This window comes from Cyclopterus lumpus, chromosome 4 (assembly GCF_009769545.1).
Source record: "Cyclopterus lumpus isolate fCycLum1 chromosome 4, fCycLum1.pri, whole genome shotgun sequence".
Classification (NCBI taxonomy): Eukaryota; Metazoa; Chordata; class Actinopteri; order Perciformes; family Cyclopteridae; genus Cyclopterus; species Cyclopterus lumpus.
This window is the reverse complement of record NC_046969.1, coordinates 18,850,245-18,874,286: the sequence shown is the minus strand read 5'-3', so window position 1 is coordinate 18,874,286 and position 24,042 is coordinate 18,850,245. Positions and strand designations below refer to the sequence as shown.

At 42.3% G+C, this 24,042-nt stretch overlaps 1 protein-coding gene across 1 annotated transcript; it reads left to right on the top strand.

Annotated features, from left to right (window-relative positions):
* The first annotated feature begins 51 nt into the window (after window positions 1-51).
* On the top strand, window positions 52-24,042 carry cers1 (ceramide synthase 1). The gene is made up of 7 exons (XM_034531388.1): window positions 52-1,204; window positions 15,776-15,935; window positions 18,120-18,300; window positions 18,483-18,644; window positions 18,757-18,904; window positions 19,025-19,185; window positions 20,278-24,042. Exons 1-7 carry the CDS (start codon window positions 956-958, stop codon window positions 20,318-20,320), a joined length of 1,104 nt encoding a protein of 367 aa, XP_034387279.1. The 5' UTR covers window positions 52-955; the 3' UTR covers window positions 20,321-24,042.

Below are 24,042 nucleotides of genomic sequence, written 5' to 3'. Positions count from 1 at the left end.
ACTAATTACGTCACGCCCCTGTCGGCTTTTTTCTTTCTTCTTCTTTTTGCATAAACGCACACTGTCCTCTTTCCAACGTACCAGTTGAAATATCCATTGAAAGCGAAGCACGGCTCATTAAAACGCAGCGCCGGACACTTGACCAGAGCGGCAGCAGCGGAGAAGCAGCAGCGACGGCGGCCTCTTCACAGGACAATTGTACACTTATCCTCATCTATTCGTAGGAATAACTCGTCTGCGTGCGTCGGGTTCGTCGGTAATCTGCTGTTCCGACTGACGAAGCGGCACAGAGCCGTTACATAAGGCGAGTAACGGAGGGAGATGAGGCGTTACAGCGGCGCGGCGCTGTGATCGCATGTGCTGGCGGGGCTCGGCGCTGGAAAGGGCGACACGAAACGGACCGCAAGCTGAATTCGTTCGCGTGCGTGAGCTCCCGTCACGTTTTAAGGGTAATTTATTCAGGCGAGCGAGCTTCAGCTCGGAAGCCGCATCCGACGCGGGTCCTCTCGCTGCTGTGTGCGTTTGAATTAAGTTAGCTAGGCGGCTAACCAGGACGCGCTGCGGAGGAGCCAGTGTGCGGGATGACGAACAGAGGAAGCCGCCACCAGACACGCGCTAATGGCTCACGTTAATTGTTCAAACCATATTTGTTAATTGGGTGCGCGTGGTTAACATATACAGCTTCATAGTCGGTGGGCCCTGCTTTTATTCATGAAACGGGATGTATGGGTCCAGGTCTTAATTTGGAAAACAAAGAATTAGGCTACTGAAGAGGAGTAAGCTGTTAGATAAGCTTGTTTTAGCATTTTTGTTTGTGAGCTAGCAAGCTGGTTCCCGGATCAGCCACACGGTCTGGACCGTGCTGCTCCCTGCTCTCCCTCTGAGCCTCAATTGGAGTATTTTTCTTTCTATTTTCGGGTTGCACGTTTTTTGTTCTCTCTGCGCCGAAACCACAATGAGCGGTCAAAGCGGAGACGCCGGGCCAGTCGAAGTGGAGCCCATGCCGGGATACTTGGACCTCATTACCAGAGCCTCCACCGTGATGCTGGGCGCATGGAGAGACTGTAGTTCTTGCGGTCTGGAGCTCTCCAAACGGACTCTCCTCGATAACGCATACATTACCTGGACCGAAATCGTCCTGTTCCTCTTTAGCGCCTTTTTGTGGACGCAAGTCAGGCGGGGACTGACAGAAAGTCTGTTTCAGGTGGGTGGCACACATTCACAACACATATCAATTCCCGCTCCCCAAGGTTAATTTACTGACACCCTTAATTAATGGGTTTAGTAGCTAATTTCTCTAATTAGAGCCCAGCACTGCAGAAGTGGGGCCTCTGTGCCGCCCATCTCTCCGGAGAGACTGACTGCACAAGCTCCGGGCAGACTGCCGTGAGACTGGGAATAACACGTGTTAACAAATATTATATCCAGTTTTAGGCTTAAGATAATAGAGCCAATCAGGGGGAACAGGATGTGAGCTTGTTGGACAGTAAACGCCCTTATCTATACTTCTGTTTGGCAAACATTTGAGCTGAACAGGTGCAATAAATACATCTGAAATTCAGAAATTCCTTTTGGTGATTTCAATTCCCACACACAGAAAGGTGTTGGAATTTCATTGCGTTTTCATTCTAATGAAATAATGTGTTTTATAGTTAAATTGCTGGATAATGACCCTAGCCAATAAAGTCCTACAGGTAGTTACAACCATGGAGCTGTATCCTGATTGTATTCCTTCTGGTGACCTGGTGACAGATTGCAAATATTCTGGTGAAAAAAGACTTGCCTAATTGGTACTTTTGGAACATGGCAGCTAGGTCATTAACTGCAATTATGACAAATTGCAACTGATGCAGGCTTCCTAACATCCCATTTCCTCCCCCATTTGTCTCATCTTACACACACACACACACACACACATACACTATGCTGAAATTAATGGTGGAGAATGTGGATAAGATTTAGTATAGTTCATTTTATATCCAATACCAAAATGTATGGCATACAAATGAATGAATACAATAAGAAGAAAGTGCCTGTTTTGAGTTATGTCACATACCTGATGATATGAATCGTCTTCTTTCTTAACATTGATGTAAAAATCATATAAAAATCAAACTACATCCGTCAGTTGTGCTCATTGATTTGCAAGATAATGGCCGAAAACACCCAGAGATGCTATGTAGAGAAATGGCTACTCTCGGCTTTAAATGGTATGACATAATTACAAATGTGAACTATTGCATCAACATCATATTAATGGATGCATATTCAGAATGGAGAACCAATACACTGTGAAACATCAGGAGAAAATCTTGGTACTAAGTACTTCGGGATGTACACTTAAAAAAGCCACTGTCACTTATAGCCACATCACAACATTGGTTCTTACCACAATATCTAAATCAGAAGCTCAGTCTGCGCTCTGACCGACTGGCGCTATGCCTCATCTCTCCACCCATCCGAGTCCTGAGTACCTTCACACTGTTGTTGCTGTCAACACAGAAGCTGGGATGTGGCTTGTTATTCTGCCATGATTGTGGATGGGAGTGGAGAGTTTGCACGTGGTAGATGCTACGGTGACCGTCAAGTATACTCGGCCCCATGTGTGAAGACAGATGTGGCCTGAGAATGCAAAGAATGAGGTCTGTTTTCCACTTTACATTATGTATGTGTGTCTCGTTGTGTATGCATGTGACTCACTGACCCCTTTATACCAATATGGGATTTAAGGGCTGGATACTGTTAGGGCTGTGAAGGCTGATGTGAGATTGTCAATGACAGGTGAATTAAGAATCAGTCAGTGTTCCCTCGGTTATCTAGTGCATGTGTAATACCACCTTTTACAGTGCTTACATCAGGGATGAAGAGGGTTGGTTCAGTGTTAGGCGAGTCGTGATGATCTAATCATAATGCAATGTGAGTATTGCTGCAATACATCACAAACATTGAGGAGAGTTGTTGGGAGAGTATATATTTGAGGTTTTATTTGAGCTCAGGTAATTGCACTGACTTGAACTATACAGGATTACAGGTACACACCCTTAATTAGATTCAGAGCTAATGAAAACTTAAGGATATCAAACGTTAGCTTCGACATCAGTGGACAAAGCACTGTGTATCCGAGGCTGTTGACTTTGTGTAGACTATGATGTGATGTGAGTGACAGACATGTGAAGAATGAATGTTGGTTCCTCCAATAATCATATCAAATATGGAGCTCAAAAAATGATATAGACATGAATGTCAAAGAGAAACCCATTTGTGTATCAAGTCGTGGTAATCTTTTGTCAAAAGGGTTTTTGTATTCTTCATGAATTGGTTCACAGGACCTTTTTCTTGTAGAGCTGCAGCGATTAGGCAATTTATTGCTGAGTTGAACGTCCAGACATGAATCTTTTCTCAAGTGATCAATCAAGCAAAAACGCCAAATATTTACCAGTTTCCGATATTTCATTGACGAAACAAATTGATTAATCGCAAACATATTTCTAGCAGATTAATCCATAATAAATAGAATTGTTGTTGCAGCCCACATTTCTTGACTATAGTGAAGCTGTATTTGCAGAAGTTGCTGTTGAATTTTACTTCACATCTGACCCAAGATCTGATAATTAGTTTCCTATTTTGTTACTACCTACAGTACGCTGTGTCATCTTTGAAGAATGAAGGTTGACCCACTTAAAATACCCACTTGCTCTCCTTTGCCTTTTTTCACGGTACACTCGTATTACAATAATGAAAGCAGCAGATTGATGCTTGATTTTGTATACTTAGCTTGCTGTGCTCACTCGGTGGTATGATGACTGTAGAACGAGTGTCAAAAGCTACACGAGGTGATGAAGAGATATTTAATCCTCAGTGTCCTCAAGCACACAATGAGATATAAGACTGTGGACGCATGCTTATATGATGACTGAACTTGGTCCACGAACAAGGCTCTCCAGAAGTTAGGAAATACGTATGCAAACCTTGAGGTTGGATGGATCAACTCCTGCCCGGAACTAGAGTCTTTTGTATGTGTCAACCTTTTTGTTGTGTCCGAGGGAAACCTGGTTCCACGTGGTACCATGATCACTTCTCATGTGAGCATGCCTTTGGGTGAGGTCAGCAGAGTGTGTTGGGTGTACAGACTGTGCACACTACTGTGTGGTGGAGTGAGTGGTTTTCATCATGTTTCACTTTTTTGGCCAGAGCAGTACATATTCAGGTTTAATTAAACACAACTTGTTGATAAGCCACTTGAGCTCCACTGTTAAATGAAAACACTGTGGTCCATCATACTTTCCTGACTCATCCATTGGCGCTTCTGACACTGGCATTTTAAAATGTGTTCGCTCGCCATTTATCTATGGGAAACATGGCGAATCGTTGAACTTCTTCAATCTGCTCTTAAGAACTGTCTTCTGAGGAAAATGTACCCAGTAATCTTCTAAATGTCATGTGACAGTGTGAAAGTGGCCGTGCTCCTTCCTCATTGTCTTTTTGACTTCACTCCGCACACACGTTTGTCAGAGCGCATGCAGGTTTATCTCTCTTTGCATCATTCAAATGGGTGTTTCAGAGTGTGTGAGGTTTCAGATACATGTGGTTCATGTGCAACTTCCTGCTGTATTATTGCAAAGCCTCGGTAGACGAGACAGTAAATTGGAGAAGAAGGTGGTGGAAAATAGTGAAGAGAGTAGAAAGTTTAAAAATAAATTATTATGATTCTACTTGGTTAAAGTAGAGGTGATCAGAGGGGAGAAGGAGGAGACAGCTAGAGGAAGGAAGGAATGGAGAGGAGAAGTGGCGTGCGAGGTTGTGTAGCTGAGGACAAGCTCGCTGACTCAGCATGTAACAACCAATCATGAACAGAATTGTACTCATACCCACACACATGTTGGTAAAAAGGATGTGTGGTCTCACACATGCACATGCAACTTCTTCCCACTAGCTGACTTTAACATTCAGCAGCATCAGAGTGTGTGTTTTGAAATAGGTCAGTGTTGACAAATAGGCAGCCAGTGGTCAAACCCTAGCTGCAGCAGTTAATAACCACTGTTATAAATGCCTCCCATAGCCCCTCACACACACACACTGAAGCAGTCACTCAAAGAGTAGAGCAACCGTATGTTCGCCAGCTCCAGCCTGGTTGCAGAGCCTATTTTCCCGGCATTGAGCAAAGTAGCACCTCATCCCCTGCTGCTATTCTAAATGTGAAAGCAGCCTTATGTTTGACAAGGCCCCTCAAACCACAGATCCCAGATCATCTTCCACAAAGCCCCTGCTCATTGTTGTGCATTAGCGACGCATAGAGAAACCTGATACTGGATTTGTGGCAAAGGGGAAGTGCTATCCATTCAGCCAAAAGTGCCCACTCAGGTGAAACTTGCTTGTAGTTTTGACACTGATTGCCAGCAGTTGTTCGGAAGTTTGGTTATTAGGCCTATTAGTTACATCATCTCCTCTCGTAACTCTGCTATCTAACTATCTAATTTATCATCATATAGCGTTTAAACAGCAGCACTTTCGCCATCACCTGACATGTGATCTATTGCTCTGTGTGCTTCAGTGTGTCATATATCATATATACAGAGTACTCACGGGTTCACACAACTGTCAGCCCCACTCAGAGTTTGTGCTCCAATTAATCAATATGTGTCACTGTGCTAGATGCACTTATGTATGTCTGATTATATCCATCATATTTTCATTTATCATTTTCGATTCTAGCATAATTTCCGTGACACAAAATGTTCCTAACCGCATGTGTGTCTGCAAAAAGTTAAAGGTCTGATGGCGTTGTGCGCCTGTAGAGCTGGCTGCCTTGAGGATTGTTCCAACCTGTAATGCACACAGCATCAAGCTGTTCAGTTCAAATTTCTTACTGGCGTATTGGGTGGCTTGCTTGTCAAGTTCAGCAGCGGGTTTACATAACACTGCCTTTTTTTATGCATTTGGATCCTTTTATACAAACTATCTTTCCAGCCATTTGCCATACCAGAAAATAGTATTATTTGTTAAGACGGATACAAATTTGAATTATGGATCAACAACTTTTACGTTTGGCAAATTTCAGAAAACTCTTTTACCACACACATCTTATCTGTCAGTGTCCTGCTAATTAACACTCCAGACACACCTAGGGTCATACGTTGCGCTCACGGAAATGTGCCAATTATTGATTAGTTGAAAAAAACACTTTCATGCACCATAACTTGGTATGAGTCTGGTGTTGTTTAGACAGCAGGTCAATCAATGACTCCACGGAAGGTAGAAACAGCAGGAGTGCTTGTATACTCTCTCACATGGTGAATCACAGCCAAAGCAGCCAGACGTTCCACCAGCAACAAAGTAGGATCATGAATCAGCTCTGTTTGCTGACTGTGACAGTCTGACTCTCCTCTGGTCAACTGGAATGGGCTGTGAGGCCTTGGCCGCGACAGAGCTGCTGTGGCCAGCCTCTCAATCCTTTTCCTCTTCCTCTCGCTTCGTCTCACTGATTTGCCGCCAGATAGACACAGTGGAAAGAAAGCCTTCCATTAGACCAGAACACACTGTCACTTGTAGGCTTCCCACTTGGCAGATGTCTCTCCTCTAACAAGGCCACTCCATAACAGTGTGGTGGAGGGCAGTGGTTGGAGGACAGTTAATTTTGTCATCATCGCACATGTTTGTGTGCATGTGGTTCATAAAGTCCACATGATCTTAATAATTGATGAGATGTTTCTCTTTTAATGGTTACAGGTATGATCTCAGAAGCATTCTTGGGATACAATTAGATATGTTTTTCTGTCACAATCTCTCTCTCTTGCTGTCCGGCACATCCACATGCACTCAAAGTACAGAGAGACTTACAAGTCTGTGAAATTATCTAAACTTAGTTAGTATATAATCGTCTTACAGTGTATATATACACTTTGGGGATTAAAACACGTATTAACATGAATGAAAGGTAAAATAGATACATGAGTACATTGTTTGATGAACTGGACAGGTCTGTTTTGCCGATGTAGCTATACAACAGAACCCAGTGATGTGGGTCTGCTTTACTCCTCACTGTAATCCATAACTGTAACAATAACCTTAATCCAGGCATCCCATCCTCATTTAGCTACAGTAGACTGTTAGTGTAATGAGGCCTATCTGTACTATTGGAGCCATAAGCAACCGCCTGAGACGAGCTGCTTGTCGAACAAACAGGGATAATTCAGTATAACAATTTATAGGATATCTGATTCTTTTTAAATTCTTGCCTACGTTAATTTATATTGTTAATGGTCAGTTGTACATTTGTCTTTAACTCGCCTATGTATTTATATATTCTATAATAAAACATTGTTAGTTTGTGTGTGTAGACCTTACAGGCAGGTTTCCAGACTCAGCTAGATTCATATTTATTATTCAGCTCCATATGGCGTCAAGCAAGATATGTTGGTTGCATTACGGAAATATTTGACTTTGCCATGATGAGGTTTAAAAACAACACAAAATATTTATTTGAGTAAAATCCCCCCCAAAAACGTCAACTTGCATCTAGCATGGGCATCTGAATCATTGTTTAGTGTATCATTATACTTCACATTTGTTTTCACTTTCCATAGTCATTAAAAGTCTCTAAATAAAAAAGAATGGCACATCATTTTCCTATCTTTACCAGTGAACGTTGCTGTCTGTCTATGAAAGTGTTTGTTTTAAGAAAGCGTCTGTGGGTGGATGATTATGGTCTGCTCATGAACCATAGGCCTGTTGATTCATACATATAGTGGCTTGTTAAAGACACACACATTCTCTCTGTGTTGCCAATTGCATGGCTAGTGCATTATGAATGACAGCCATATGTCTTCTAGCTGTCAGTTTGGAGAGGAAGCAGCTTGAGTGAATATCTTAACACTTCACAGAGACTACTTTTCCCAGGCTTTTTTGGTTGCTTTAACCAATCCAGAAATAGGAGGATATTAAATGGTATTGTATTCACATAAACAGGTTTTTCAGCAGCATTATAATACATATTTACTCTTTAGTTTGGGAGACACAAATAAAAAACATATCACACACTTTATGCTCACAGCCAAATGAAAGGAAGTGGATGTACAACTGCATCGAATAAAGAGCTGACTATGCTACTTAAGTACCACAGTGTGTCTACTAATTTTAATTGCGTGCGGTGTAAATGTAACAGGGTCGGAAACTCATGTTTTGTCCCTGCAGAGCACACAAATGTACTGACTTCAGCCAAAACGCAACAGCATGGTTGAATGTTTGAGAGAAGACCTTGGCACACGAAAAAGGGTTCAAGAATTAGTCTTGTAAATAACCCTTTTGCGTGTTACATTTTCACTTGTATGTTGATTATTTTGGCAGGGCTGTTGCCTATCAATGCAATATGATGATGATACATTTCCACTTTGGCTCAATGTGAATAAAGTGGATCAAATCTGCCCAGTTAGCTTTTCTTGAAGTCGTCTTTCCGGCTCTAATGCAGCTTTAGCCTTTCTGATCACTGCTGTGGCCCCCACTAAATAATGTATAGTCCTTTTACTGACTGCTTTATAATGCAATAACACGATGTAGACTCCAGAATATAAAGACCCCTAAAAAGGGTTTGCATTAGGACCCAGCAATGTTCACTGAAGTATGAGAGGAAACATCAATGAGCAGCTGCAGATAATGAAAATAAAGGAATAATATAATAAAATCTTGTAAACTGGAACCCCAAAACACGACAGGGGTAACAAAGATGATCGTCTTTACTGGGTACAGGCAGGGTCAAAACCGGGAGATCAGTCCGTGAGGCAAACAAGTCCAAATAGGGGCAGGCAGAGAATCGAAGGTCAGGGCAGGCAGGCAGGGAGGGAGTCGAAGGTCGGGGCAGGGTCAGAACAGGCAAATCAGGAATAGAGACTAACATAACGCTGGAGAGCTTGGCACGAAAACACAAGACAATCTGGCAGGAGACCTAAATACTGACAGACTAATGACGGGATGGGATGCAGGTGAGATGGGCGTGAGAACCAGGTGAAGGGAATGAAGGATGATCAGGTGTGAATGACCGGGTCTGAAATGACATGAGAGTTAATTAAACCAGCAAACAGAATGAAAACAACTATTAAGATGGGGAATTCGTGACAAAACTAGGCCATGTCTCACTTTAATAGGGTTATTCTTAAGGCCCACAACATGATTGGTTGATGCCTTTTAGTTGCAGTGCAAAAGATTTTTTTTAAAACAACAACTTTGCATTTTCTTTTTGTTCTGTATGAAAGTATTCATGACAGAAACAATAGGTTTAACATAAATGAACGTGCAAATAATTTGCACAAAAAAAGCTCTGGAATGTAAAGGCCTTTACGGAGGTGTAAAAATGTGCAGCTGTGTAAATGTTTGGAGATTTAGGACTTGCACCTGATTAACTATGAACTAAAAACGATTGTAGTATTGACAAGCCTACACAGAATGTATGCGTACACGTATGTACATGATGCTGAAAACATGGTGCTGCTTCTATGGTAATCTGAATATGTAATAGTATACTGTATGTATAGTGTATGTGACAATATGTTTTGGCTTAATTTTGTGAAATGATTTTGCTATGATGCTTCAGAAGTTACGGTAGTTGGAGAACCAATACAGGAGAACCAATACAGGTGTGTGTAATGCGAGATCAACTACCAGGCTAGACCTCCTTCTGAAACGTTCTCTCTTTCTCTCTCTCTTACATTGTGACACGTGCAGGGAAATCATATGTATGCTCGCACACACACAAGACAAAAAGGATTTGAATATATCTAAGAGAAGAAGAACTGAAACCACAGCAGCTTTAATTTAGACTAAAATAGGTATTTGATGGTTCCTTTGCTTTTGAGTGTCAGGTGAGGTAATGTATGTGTCCCTTTCACTTGTATTTTCATTCATATAATTTTGCATCACGCTGCTTTACTTCTCATGGCGTTTAAAGTATTTTTACAGCTTAACTGTGATGTACATAACTATAATACCATGCCAATTTTTTAGTAGAAATAAGGGGCTAAACTATGAAACAGTTATATTCAAATTGCATTTCTAACATATCTAACTAATTGAACACAAGTATACTTTAAAAATCCCACACACACTCCTACACACACACACACACACACACACACATACATGGTTGTTTACTCATTCGCGGATGCTATCTGCTACGTCCAGTCACGTATGTGCAAATGAGTTTGCCCAGTGGCTATTCGTGTGGTTTTAATCAAATGAGTTTCAAATGTTCAGCCAGCCTCTTGGTTTAGCACCAGTATTCCAGTGGAGCGGTGGCCATCTGGAGTGTGTCACTTCCTGTTTGATCCTGAATTAGTCTTGTCGTCTAGCTTCATCCAGATGTGTTTCAGAAAACAATTGCATCTCATGGCCCATTTGTGTATGTTGGAGTGGACAGAACTGTTGTCCCTCGTGGTCCATAGTAAGCAAATGATTTGGGATTGTTTCTCAAAAGAAAATATGTCTCTCTGTCCATGCTAACCTCAACATATTTTGCCTTCAGGTGCCGGTTGAATACAAAAACAAGTTGAGCACAAATAATCTGTATAAAAAGGGGGTTAAATATGGGATAGTAGGGGTTTTGACCCAAAGATGTATATCATATCATCAAGCCCTCATTTGCAATGGGAACTGAGAACCCGCAAGCTTAAACCTATAAAAGAACTATAAGCTACAATATAGGTAAAAAGAAAGAGGATCTTTAAATGCTTGCTTGTTGCTTTTCACTTGGGATGTTCCATATGCAGAAGATACTCTGGTACCTAACTCTGATTTGAGTGGAGTGTAGATTATTATACATATGGCGTGTGTGATTCTTCTCTGTGATTAGATTAATGAGTGTCTCTACTAAATCACATATGCCTCCATAGGATGTCTTTTGTCAATTTATTTTATTGCATCACATACAAATCAACAGCCGATCATCTCATCAACAGAAGGCAGGATATGGAGTGGAAGAGGTCAGGACTGAAGAATTTGCCATTACCCAACATTAGTGACTATACTGGGAAAGGATAGCCAGTACTAGTTTTCCCACTGGCCCAGAATGTACACGGTGCAGGAAACATGAAGAGAGAGGGGTGTAGACCCGACTGTTGTCAAATCAGTGACGTTGGGATGATGTGGTATGCGCCTTAACGGTGCCCTACACTTAAACACTTCTTGATGTGGCTTCCCTCCCACAGTCGCTGCTTCCCATTAAAAGCCTTCCATCAGTGAACTAACTGCTTAAAGGCCTATGACTGATGGTGATGACTGCTAATGAAGCCTCATTCCAGACCAGATCGGTGTTGTGACCATTCAGGGCTGTTTTGTCAGTCTGAGAAACATTTGACTAATCTGAGTTAATTAGGTGGCACTAAGAATGGGGACGTTTTCCTTCATGGATACCGAGTTACATCAATGAAAAATAGTGGCTTGGTAGATGAGCCCCACACTGCTGTATAAGTTGTTTTCAGTCTAAATACAGAAATGTTCAAACCAACATGAATAGATGATCAATGTGAAACAATCTTAACTGTTCTTACCAACCACTGCCTCAGCCTCAGTGTCAACTGCCAGTGGGACAGATATATTACTCGCTTTGGATTGAATAGGGCACAATAAAACAAAATAACCCTCCCTACAACATATTGGTTAACGTTCACTAAAAAGGAATCTACAGTTGGATTTGAAAGATTTTAGCACCATTTGATAAATAAGTATTACATATTTTAAGAGTATTGTGAGCAAGGAATGGCTTTTGATTATATTCTCTTTACAGAGGCAGATATTCTATTTTGGGTGAGGTAGACTAGATGTGTAATGAAGGAGATAAGAAATGTTGATTCTAACCTACTTACAGCACCAGACAAATCTAGAAGATGCCTCAAATAGCATTGTGTAAATTGTTAATCTGAAACTGAGTCTAAAACTCTGGCCATCCATTAGATTAGCCTTTGTTAATCCTATTTGTCCCAAGTCTGGGAAAAGATGTAAAGAGAATGCAGAGAATTGGTGACAGAGCTGGTTAAAAGTGACACAGACGGACAGAGTGATGTCAGAGTAATGAAAGAGATGGAAGGATTGAAAGAGGGGACCTTATTGAACATCCACACATGAACCAGCATCCTGACTCGCTGGCCCAGTTTATCTTCTTACGCAACAGGCCAGTGGAGTCCATTCACCCTCCCTCCTCTCTCATCACTTGCTTCGGGGAAGGGCAGAGGGGGGAGGGGGGGGGGGCTGAGAACATTTACAGAGTGGAGGGTGAAAGGGAGGGCATTGGGTGCAGCTGCAGATAAGCAGGGAAAAGGACGGATGAGGGAGAGCTGAAGTGGAGGAGAGATAGATGCCATACTGCAGGTCTTTGCCAGCATCCCTACATGGTTGTCATGGAAACCACTTATTTGTCGTCAAGTCTCATGTCAACTCTTTTCCTGTCATACAAACTCTGTTTTTCTTCCGTTTCCTTTCTGCCTTCTGTTTTAAAACGGCTTCTCTTTAGCTCGAGAACAAGTTCAGCGAGAGAGAGAATCTGTTGAATGGTCGCAGGTCCCAGCTGAGTGTAATTCAAGGCCCTGTCATTTATCCGACAGAGGACGAGTGGATTATCTCAGTGTCCTTGACCCACTATACCCCCACTTTGTAGGCTGGCATGGAAAACTAAAGGGTAGATTGCTAAAGTGGGTGGATGGGACCTAGTGTGTTGGTGGGCTGGTTGGTACATAGAGACAATAATGGAGCCATTGGCAGGCTGTTATATAATCTCTGAAAATCTTAATTTCCCTGCTCTGGCCATGGCCAGAGAGACCACTTTCGTCCAAAATTTGTCAGCAAGTAAAAACATAAATTTCCCCAACAAGTGCCAGTAACTGACCTCAGAGACAGCGATCAGCTGGTGTCTGGTCATGCCCCTCCCTGCTTTTTCCCTGCACTAACAGACTTCGTACATACAGGGGTTTGGGGTTCATTAACTTTACTATTTAAACAGTAACACTTTATGTAATCTGGAACAATTGAACTCTGTAGTGTATGCTGGGTGATAATCCAGGAACAGCACTGAATTAAAAAATGCATGGGGCTGCTTCGGTGGGGGCGTGTTGCTACAGGTACAGGTTAGAAGAGGAAATGTGATCCAGAGACTGCAGTTTGAGTAACAGATCCATGAGTTTGAAAGCTTATCAGATACCAAAAGAGCGGTGTATGTTACTGTGAGGAAGGACCCGACAACACGACAATGTTATCATGACGGCTATTGTTTTATTATTGTCATATACAGTTATATGCTATTATTCTATCCATCACAGCAATCATGAGGTGAACTATAGAACTCTGCCGTCATGTTAACATGTAATCCACGTTGTCACTACTTGAGTGAGTTTTGTGTCGGTGTACACGTTGCCCCGAGCGATAACACAGTGGACATTTGGCGTGGAAGATGTTACCGTGATCTATTGATACAAACATGAGTGAAACAGTGGGTAGAAGAATATAGGTAAGCAGAACAGATGTGGCTATGGAGGCATTAGTAGGAAATGTACCGAGCAGTGAGGCAGCAGTAATGCTGATTTACAAGTAAGGTATGAGCTGCAGAGCCACGACTGGTTTCTGCAGTAACTTGTATCCGCCACTAGTGATACAGCCTGCATGATGGTGCGTGGGGGGTGATGTGGTGGATGACTTGGGGGGGGGGGGGGGGGGGATACTTTGTGCTGACAGCTGGCTTTTATAAATAAATGTCGCAGGCAGGGGGGAGACGGGGGTGAAGAGAGAAAGAGAGCGAGTGAGCTGGGAAGGAGGTGGGAGAGAATGGGGACGGAGGGAGGAGGCGGTGGATGGGAGGGTTGATAGAGGGACTGATAGAGATGTACTGAGAGACTTGAAAGAATGTGGCGAGTATCCTGAGCCCCGGTCATGAATTTATGGACACGTACCATATTCACATTCTCAACCAATCAGCAGCCACGTTGGGGACCATGTGCCCCCTGCAGCTGCGTATCCTCTTCTTCATGTGTCCCGACATGAGGACCACCAAGACGGTTGCAGCTAAATTTGATCTCACATCAGTGTTGCCCTTTCAGCTTCCTTCCCTGTCTTGTTTTAACTCTCTACTGTGTGACGCAGGGACTCCATCAAATCCAGAAAACGGCAGAAGAAAGGACAGAAACATAAGAATGAGGCAGAGAGAAAGAGAAAGAGAAAGAACGAGGATAATAATGAAAGTAAGATGATAAGCAAGAGATAAAAGACTGTACAAGGGTCAGGAAAAGTTTCAAACATAAATTGTTTAATGTGACTTTTTGAGAATGCATGGCTTACACACGGCGGTCTCTATTAATTTCTCATGTAGTCGTTCACTTAACCCTGTCGTATCATATGCTTCAGACTAGCTGCTTTATAACAACTGACTGTATCACTGACACCGGCAACTTTCACTTTCCTGCCTCCTGTTACACCATTTCATTGCCTTCCAAAGGTGTGTGTGTGTGGCATGGTGTGGGTGTGAGTGTTATGGTGTCTGTGTGTGTGTGTGTGTGTGTGTGTGGCATGGTGTCTGTGTGTTTGGTAGGTTTGGTTTCCTGTCTTGGCAGAGCAAAGACACACTGCCTGTCTCACTGCTTAACTGATGTACCTGTCTTACCTATTGTGGTGTTTCTGCTGCCACAAGATATATAGAGGCTGAAGACGGATAGAAAATGGGAGGCAAAAGGTCGGAGTGAGAGGGCAGCAAGATAAGGGAGGTGACAGAGGAAGATAACATGGCCCCATCAGTGAGTAGGGGGAGTTGTCATGTTATCACGCTGCATCAGGATGTCAGGGGCCTTCTTTTCAACTTCCGCTATTTCTGCTTGCATAGCAAACCATAAGTAGACTTGTTAAGCACAGGGGGCAGACGGTCACATGGTTAAATGTACTGTAGCTTAATGATGATGCCTGTATGCATGTGAGTCAGGACAAGAGCGACATACAGAGAGGAAGTGAGTGCATGTGGTATTTCAGTAAAAATGGCATCTGCTGTATCTAAGCAGGCCAGTAATCAACTTAAATCTCAACAGGGTCATCTTAGTCCTTCTATTATAATCTCAATACAGACCACTATATGAATTTAATAAAATCCTGTTTTTCTTAAGTACTTCACGTACATAGGATTGTGTCGTTCTCCAAACTATAAACTAATTAGCTTCTCTCCTGCAAAAATACACCATTGGTTTGAACTTTGTGCACAGTGATAGAAGCATATTTCAAGTGATGCATTTTAGTTCAACTATTTATTATAAAAACAATGTACACCAGTCTCTTGATGTCTCCATTCTTACTTTTACCTTTTGTACCATTTGTTTTCTGCAGCCAGTGTTTACTAGTTCAGAAAAATGTGCCTCCGGTTGTTGCAACAATTACAATCCCTCTGAAAAACGTCTGTGGACCAACTGGCTACACTATTTGAGTCTTTGCAAAGAAACTCTCAGCCTTTACATCATGGAACAACATACACGGCTCTCCACAATAACACAAAGGAAACCAAAGGATTTCGTCTCCGAAGCCACAACAAGTGCATTGACGGACTGTAAAGAATCCGTGTGGTGAATTGTTTGCACCACACATATTGAATTAAGAGCCTCGCATTGAATTTCACAATTCCGTAAAAGGACACCATCTAAATGAATCAGTAATTGTGTCTGAAGGGCCTCCCAGCAGTTCGCCCGACTGTATGCTTAAAGAAGCAGCTAGATTAATTCAGTCTCCTCTCTGTCTGACTGTCTCTCTTCTCTGTGCTCGCTCCCTGCAGCCTCTAGCACAGTGGTGCAGGCTGCTGCCCAAAGATGCTGCCAAGATGCCGGAGAGTGCGTGGAAGCTGGTCTTCTACACCATGTCGTGGTCATACAGCACCTACCTGCTCTTCTTCACCTCCTACTCCTTTTTCCATGACCCGCCCTCTGTCTTCTACAGTAAGATACACAACAGTGTGAACACATTTAAATGTTGGTTATTATAGTCAGTTTGTGCACTGGTCCTCTGTTGGGGTTTGCTAATTGAATGACCGCGCTCCCCGTCACCTTAAAAGAAAAGAGCCTTTAATGGTTAAAATATTCTGTCAGCATTTAATATGCTGACTATGAAAGTGAATTTACTGCTTTTAATTCCTTTTCAGTCTATGAAGCAGGTCCATTAAAAAAAATATGTTTAATACTACTGCAACTGAGCCATTTCCCATCCTAACCTGTCAAAGAGCTGAAGTTATTTTCATGACAATATTAAAATGACAAATCAAACAGAAGGCAGAACGCCTTCATCCTATAGAGACTCTGTGGGGGTAAAATGCCACCTTGAGTATTCAAATAGAGATATATTCATCGCTGTCCATACTATTCATGCATATTCTGAGCCTTGAAGTGATCACTTTTCCCTGTTATCCAATCATCAGTGTTTTTATGGCAATCAAAAGGACAGAAATGAAATACCATCAATCAAAATAGAGCAAAGTTTTATAATAGAAGACATTATGCGTTGCCCCAACACTTGTTATGTGCATAATTGTACCTGCATTGCTAATGGAGGATAGATGTGTAACAGGGATTTCACTTATAATCCAGCAATGTCTTTTATGGTCTTGGTGCCTAATCTATCAGACATGGAGGTGTCTGGGCTCCGGTCGAACTCCATCACTCTGAGTGGAGCCAGCAAAGGCTGGTTGACAGTGCCAGGTTCATATTTAATAGCTGCATCACCACTAATAGCTGTCAGCCTGAGATGTGTACATAAGCAGTGTGCTGTCATGTGACTGGACTAGAGAGAGAGAGAGAGAGAGAGAGAGAGAGAGAGAGAGAAAAGGATGAGCATTTTATTTCTAAAATTAGGGTGAAATCACACAGTGGCAGAAGCAAGGAATTCTCCCCAGGAGAAAATAAAGTTCTACAGTTCCCATGCCTCCCCACGCAGCTCTTCTTTGTGATCCATCTAACAGCCTTCTCCTCAATGTTTGATGACAGAAGGTCCAATCAATAAACATTGCCGCCCAAACGTAACCCCATCCCACCCGAGACAAACCTTACTCAAACATTAGAGAAGAAAGTTTCCGTCCAACATCTGATAGGTTTCAGAGACATGAGCGAGCCTCGCAGCCTTAACGTACATTTGTCCTGTTATCCTTTTGGTGCTTTAGAAGCCCTCTAATTCCCCTGAGCTTAAACCTGATCCCTCCTTCACATACGAAAAACCCTAGCTGACCCTTCACATCTGGTATGCGGAAGTACACAAGATGAATCCTCTGTGGGTTAGTTCTTTATAGCGTGGCCCATCAGTTGTATGCCTTTTTTAAATCTAACGATTCATATTTTTAATTAAAGTTTGGACAAACCTAAAAGTTAAATGGAGAACAATTAATACAAATGGGATATTTCTTTAAAATCCTTTATCCACAAAGAATATATTAACTCATTGAGTCGCAGAATGATGATATGGACTGACTGGCACATCTGAGATCAGTTTAATGTGAATTAGCCATTCAAAAATTAAAATCTTTCTCCAGTCATTTATAATCTAAAATGTGTTCTCCTGGTTTTAACTCGTAATGTTTGGGAATTGTGTCGTCTCAACACTTGTGTCGTCCTCCACATGAGTTTGCACTGATAAGCAGTGAGTCTGAAGATGCCTGTTGGCAGGAAGTGTTTGTGATAGTTGTGATACGATCACAACAGCCTGAGACCCTCAACTAGAAACTACAAGAAGACATACGACAAAAAGAAAGAAAGACAATACACACCGATGCACACCTCTGCCAAATGCAGCATAATAATAAGAGCTGCGTACATGGATGACTTTTATACAGTTTTAAGTGAGTTGGACTTACGGTTAGGTCACCAAGATATCGTTCCACTTAAAGTAGAATTGTATGGACGCTAGGAAATTACACAAGGGAGGGAAACGTGGATGCAATTTAAGAGAATTTGGATTTAGCCCTAGTATACATACACACACAAACACACAAAGAACCATGAATGCAAATATAACCCAAGACTGACAACGGTAAAGGGACCAAGGACCTTTACTTAGCTTTGTGATTGATATGCAGACATCCTTAATGTGTGTATCAACCCGTAACCTCTCGTCACATCTGCTGCCTGTTCCTCCAGACTGGCAGAGTGGTATGTCAGTGCCTGTCGACATCGCCATAGCCTACCTGATCCAGGGCAGCTTCTACGGCCACTCCATCTATGCTACAGTCTACATGGACGCGTGGAGGAAGGACTCAGCCGTAATGGTGGTGCACCACATCATCACGCTGGCACTCATCAGCTTCTCCTACGCCTTCAGGTACTAGTTTAATGTGTCTGCCTGTGAAGTCTAAAAAGATCAACTTTTGACTCGTATAATGGTGTCCCACCGTTCAGTTTGTCATATCACCACATTAAGCCACATTGCTGCTTTTCTCATTGTATAGGACTTGTATAGGCTAAAGTATACACCTACTGTACCATGCGCTCCCTGCCCCTCAGATACCACAACGTAGGGATTCTGGTGTTGTTCCTCCACGACATCAACGACATCCAGCTGGAGTTCACCAAGCTCAACATCTACCTGAAGTCCAGAGGAGGAGGCAATCACCTGCTCAACGACGTGCTGTCCAACATGGGCTCCGTCAGCTTCAGCATCACCTGGTGAGGCTCGGCAAACACAAAGAGACACACACTCCCTGACTTCATTTTTCTGTCTGTTTCTTATTCACTCATGACGATACTGAAGATGCTGGTCTCTATTGTGTTCTCTCAGGTTCTGGTTCCGTCTCTACTGGTTCCCTCTCAAAGTGCTGTACGCCACATGTGTTTCCAGCCTCCAGTCTGTCCCCAACATCCCCTTCTACTTCTTCTTCAACACTCTTCTCCTGGCGCTGCTGCTCATGAACATCTACTGGTTCTTGGTAATCAGGCTTATTAATTCAAACCCGGACAGAATTTATAGCCAATGTTTGTTTTGTCGGAATTGCAATGCAACAATCTGACTTCTGTGTGTTTCCTGTTCCTCCCTCTGTTCTTTGTAGTTCATTGTGGTTTTTGTAGTGAAGGTGCTAAAGGTGAAAGAGGTGAACGACGTCAGGGAGTACGAGGAAGAGGAGGGCAACAAGGCGGCCGCCGGACTGCTCAGAGAACCTCGGGCAGAAAACAAAGATGGTGATGCTGGACATCACAACTCTGCCCAGGGGTGAGCGAACACCAACACGCCCTGTCTTTTGTTTCATCTGACAGAGAGACCTCAGCTCAGGCTGGAATAATACCAGCAGCTGGTGGGAGTTTGAAACCAAACCACCAGTTTAAGGTGCTATTTGTAGAATGTCCACATCAATAAATCTTTAGTTTGAAGAGTTGAGCTGCTGTTAATAGCAGGCCTTTGCCGTATAGATTTCTACACCACAGTGTTAAGTTCTAATGCTACCAGACAGAGAACTGGGATTTTATAAATAAACACATTTTAAAGTTGATTTTGTATGCACATGTAGCCAGGTGTATTGTTATATTTTGAATAAACACAACTAAGAGTCTGCAGCCATGCTAGCAGCTCTGTGAGACTGCACAGTGTCCTTTCTTAACCCATCCTGGCAGTTATTGTAATAACTATTAGAGGTGTAATTAGAGTAAAATTACGATTTACCAATGGTTTGTGTCTACTTCCATAGAAACTATCAAGTTACGTAATGGTGAGCTCTTCTAATGTAACACTAGTGAGCAATAGTGCGCTCCAAACAAGAATATGCCAATTTGACTAAAACCAAAGTATATCTGTTTGCGCCTTTATCTGAACTTATTGATACGTCTGTCTTTATCTGCGAAGCTGCCTTTAGCCTCATGCCTGTCATGTGTACTTCTATCACCTGCTGCTGATTATCATGGCAGCCTTTGACCACGGAAACCCTGAATACTTCGACAGAATCTACTCGTATGTTCGCAGAAAAACAAACTGACACAGTACAAGCTGTTGTGTTGAGGTGCAATCCAACGATTGGATAACTCATTCAGACACTTCTCCTCTCCTGAAGTCCAGGTGTAGATGCAGAAAGAGCAGATCTCCCTCTGAGCTTGTTTTACTCGCCGTCCTCACAGGCAGATAGGATCAAAGAGCCTGAGGCCACATGGAGATGTGATTATGTGGCAGTCCTTATCTGCCTGGCCTTGACAACTGCTGATATCCTCTCTGCTTGCTAATGCCTCACACCTGATTACCTTACCTGACAAGCTTATCCTGTTGTCCTGTCCTGCACTCTCAGTTCCCTGACGCTCTTCTTGTCTCTCTTCCCAGGAAGCATGTGCAGAATGGGGTCACCAAAGAGAAGCACCTATAACAGGCTCTCCGTCGCCACCACCTGGCACTGGGCTACAAGTACAAGCAAGACGAGACGCCCTCCTTGGACGCTCACGCTCGCCGAAGAGAAGAGTGTCACTGCAAGAAAAAAAGGGAGGAAAATAGCAAGTTGGGCTGCAATTAGTTTTTACTCTTTTTATTTGTTTTAGAACATTTCATTTCATCGCTGTCATTTTGTTTTGTTTTTATTAGAGCACTGTGAATGCTATTTCAGGTGACTTTTTTTGTCTTATTGTTGCAACCTTTACATTTGATAGAATCCGTAGAAACAGAAACCAGTTTGAGTGAGAGTTGGACTGTGATTGTCACGTACAGAAGTGCAGGGTGTCATGATCAGCACCGTCGCCCTGGACAACGCCGCAGCACCCAGACGCTTATAGGCCCGTCATGGTTCTGTAGACATTTAGACCAACAGTAAGCTTTAGCAACCTAAAGCACTATGCTAATTATATAGGGGAGCTGTGTTTGCCTTCAGTGAAAAATTCCTTGTCTCCTTTAACCTTCGTCCGTCCATCTTATCTGACGCAAGACATGAGGAGAAAAAGGCTAAAAGAAATCCTGATTCAAAAGAGAAACATTGCGTGGTTCCGAGCATCATTTTCCACGGCTGCAAAGGGGCGTAACAGCCTGTCTGGCATTACAAGCTGCTGTTTCACCACATGTATTGATTTTCATATCATTGCACAAATCAGTGGTGGTGACCGCACAGCTCTGGCGTCCATTAGTATGAATTGAAAAGCCACATTGATGTGTGTAGGTGTGTGTGTGTGTGTGTGTGTGTGTGCGCGTGTGTGTGTTGGGTGTTTCAGGATGGATGTAGCTGGATCTTTAAAATCCTTCACAACATTTCACCTCTTCGTTTTGATTTATGTTTTTTTACATTTTATCTATTGTACTGATGATCACCAGGCATTGGAAATATTTAATTGTATGGAAAAAGCTTTTTATTCTTTTTTTCTGTCTTTCCTACTTGTGTTGCTGCATCTGTTGCTGCACTGACATGAAGGCAGACAAGCTGGTTGCTGGTTTAATGACAGCAAATAGCTAGAATTGATTGACTGGGTTTCAGTTTCATCCTCGTCATTTAATTTATTGAAACAATATGGATTTGATTAACATTTATAACCAGTTTGTGTGTGGTGGCGGCTATAAGGTCCATAGAAATTTGGAACAATAGCGCAGAACTTGTGTAAGGATAAAGATCAGTGTTATGGGGAAAAAAAGATGTATACACACATTATGGTATTCAGGAATGCATGACATCGAATGATTTTGGAAATATGCTATGAAATTGTCTTACAAACAATGAAGAAAAAATCCTCGAGCTATATAATCAGAATGTCTTTATTAATGTCTAAAAATCTTCCTAATGACCTAATTCTTTGCAGCAGCAGTAACCACTGAACACACAAAACGTTGGCTGACCAACACACACAAACCAGTGTGTGATAAACTGTCCTGTGGTATTCAAGTGTGTGTATTTTAAGATATACACACACACGCATTAAGAGATCAGATTAAACCTTATTTCGTCCCAGAAATCCCACCTATGGGAAATGTAATTCTGTAATTCCAAAACATTAAATTAAACTACAGCGAAAAGGTTTCCCTTCAATCGAGGAGTTACCCCGGATCCCAGTTTTGGTGTGTTAGTGGAAACAGCTGTTGCACTAGTACAAATAAGGGATATTTCTATTCTTCCTACAGTCTCGATCAAATTCCAGCTCTTGTTCGATGAACAGCATGCTTGTGCTGCCGGAGCGCGCCGCAGATGTCGCGCTGTTTTAGTTTCTCTGTTCGTCTTCCACAACTCCAAATCAGCACATGAGGGGAGTTACAAATAACTTTTAATTTGATATTAAACTATCACTCGTATTGCTGTAGGTCAGGTTATCATTGTTGATTTGTATATTTTTTTTAATTTTTATTGCTGCTGTTTTTCCCTTTTTCTCATAGCACTGTTGGTATTCCAGTTTTTTTTCTCTTTTTTTTTACTGCCATGTACAAATCGGTGATCGTGGGCTCAGATCAGATCTTTCCAGGGAGAGTTGTTTTGTTCATCTACATCACAAACATCTGGATTTAGTTTCAGATCTCCTGTTAATCTGAATGCAGGCTCACAATCATTTTACTGTAGTCATTATACAGCTGTACTGTAAAGTAATATGTTTACCTAACATGTTGCTGTGTGTGTAATGTATCAGACGTTCAGAGTCCCGTGGCTGACTGGTTTTACGAGCACGGTGTTCTGGCGGGACAAGACCTCCGAGGTGCTGAACTGGGAGACGAGACCAGATGTGCTGATATTTTTGTGATTTGGTGACAGATGACAGGAGTGAAGTTTGCAGTAAACCCACAAAGACCTGTGATCTGGATTAGATGTGTCAAATCTGGTATGGTACTGTGTGCAAAAGGAGCCCCCACACCCCCACACCCACCCACCCACAATGTCCCGCTACATGCGGTCCTATGATGCGATGTGTGAACAAGCAGCTACAACTATGAGGGGTGGGCGAAACAAGGAAATGCACCATCAGACGATGGAAAGATTGGATTTTATAATTTAGCATCTAAAGTACTTAGTCTTTTCAGGTATTTACTTTGATGGATTACCCAAAAGCAGCTGCAGCAACTACTAGGTGTGGATTAGATAAGAGTCAATTGTTAAAAAGTTATGTTCAATGTCAGTCTGATGTGTCATAAATTGTAACCATGTCGCCCACCCCTAACTGCTACCCAAGACAAAATTATCTGTAATTGAAGGAAAAAAAACAAGACATTTGGTGATATTTCTCTATGTATTTGGCCGATTCTCCAAAAATGTGGAAACACGTCGCATGAGAAGCTCAGTTCAGTCAGACAACTTTGTGAATGCACAGACTCGACTTTGATGTCTAGTCTTTGCACCTCCGCGCTCTTCCATTTGAATAAACAAAGATCCTCCTCGAGGAGATTAGGGAGTGAAACAATGGAGCCGTGTTCCCCGTCTGTGCTGCTGCTTTCCTGATGAGGAGAGTGGGACCTATTTGCTTTGCAGGCTCTGGGCTGATCTCGGCACTCCTTTCTTCCAAACATTACCATCAACAAAGAAATTTAGGGAGTGATGATAAAAAGAAGCAGTGTTTATGAACCAAGACAGAATTTGGATCCAAGTCTGACCTCCTCGTCACTCCCTGATCTTATCGTATGGAAATGGGCCATAAAATGAGCGTTTGCAAACGGAGCATTAAAGTAAAGTATTTTTGGACCGAACACATCATGCAAGTTGTCCGCCTGAACCGGCTCGCAGGCTTCGCCTCCATTATGACAAAGTATTTTCATGAGTGCTTCGATTGTGCCAAAATATCCATCAAAATTATGAAGAGCAGAGAGGAGCACGACGAGCAGAAAGCCCTGCAGGTATTTCTTCTAAATTGCACTAATTTATTCATATTATTATTGTTCATTCTTGGATCAAAATTAGAAAAAGGGGTAAGAGAATTTGGGAATTGTAACTAAAACATGTTAATTTAGAGTGGATTTGAATGACACGTTTTCTGGATAATTGAGTCTTGACACTAATCGATACAAATTGACTTTAGTTTTTGAACACTTTCTAGATCTGACCTCTTGATAAAGACATTCTTGCTCTTTTGAAATGACATTTTAATACCATTCAGCCAATGTTGTTTAATTTTTTCCCGTAAAATAAAACATGTCGGT

What these genes read in the sequence shown, in the direction of transcription:
- cers1 (XM_034531388.1), top strand. Translation starts at nt 956, where the DNA reads ATGAGCGGTCAAAGCGGAGACGCCGGGCCAGTCGAAGTGGAGCCCATG. An exon ending in TGACAGAAAGTCTGTTTCAG is followed by an intron (nt 1,205 to 15,775) that starts GTGGGTGGCACA and finishes CGCTCCCTGCAG; the next exon opens with CCTCTAGCACAGTGGTGCAG. An exon ending in TGAACATCTACTGGTTCTTG is followed by an intron (nt 18,905 to 19,024) that starts GTAATCAGGCTT and finishes TGTTCTTTGTAG; the next exon opens with TTCATTGTGGTTTTTGTAGT.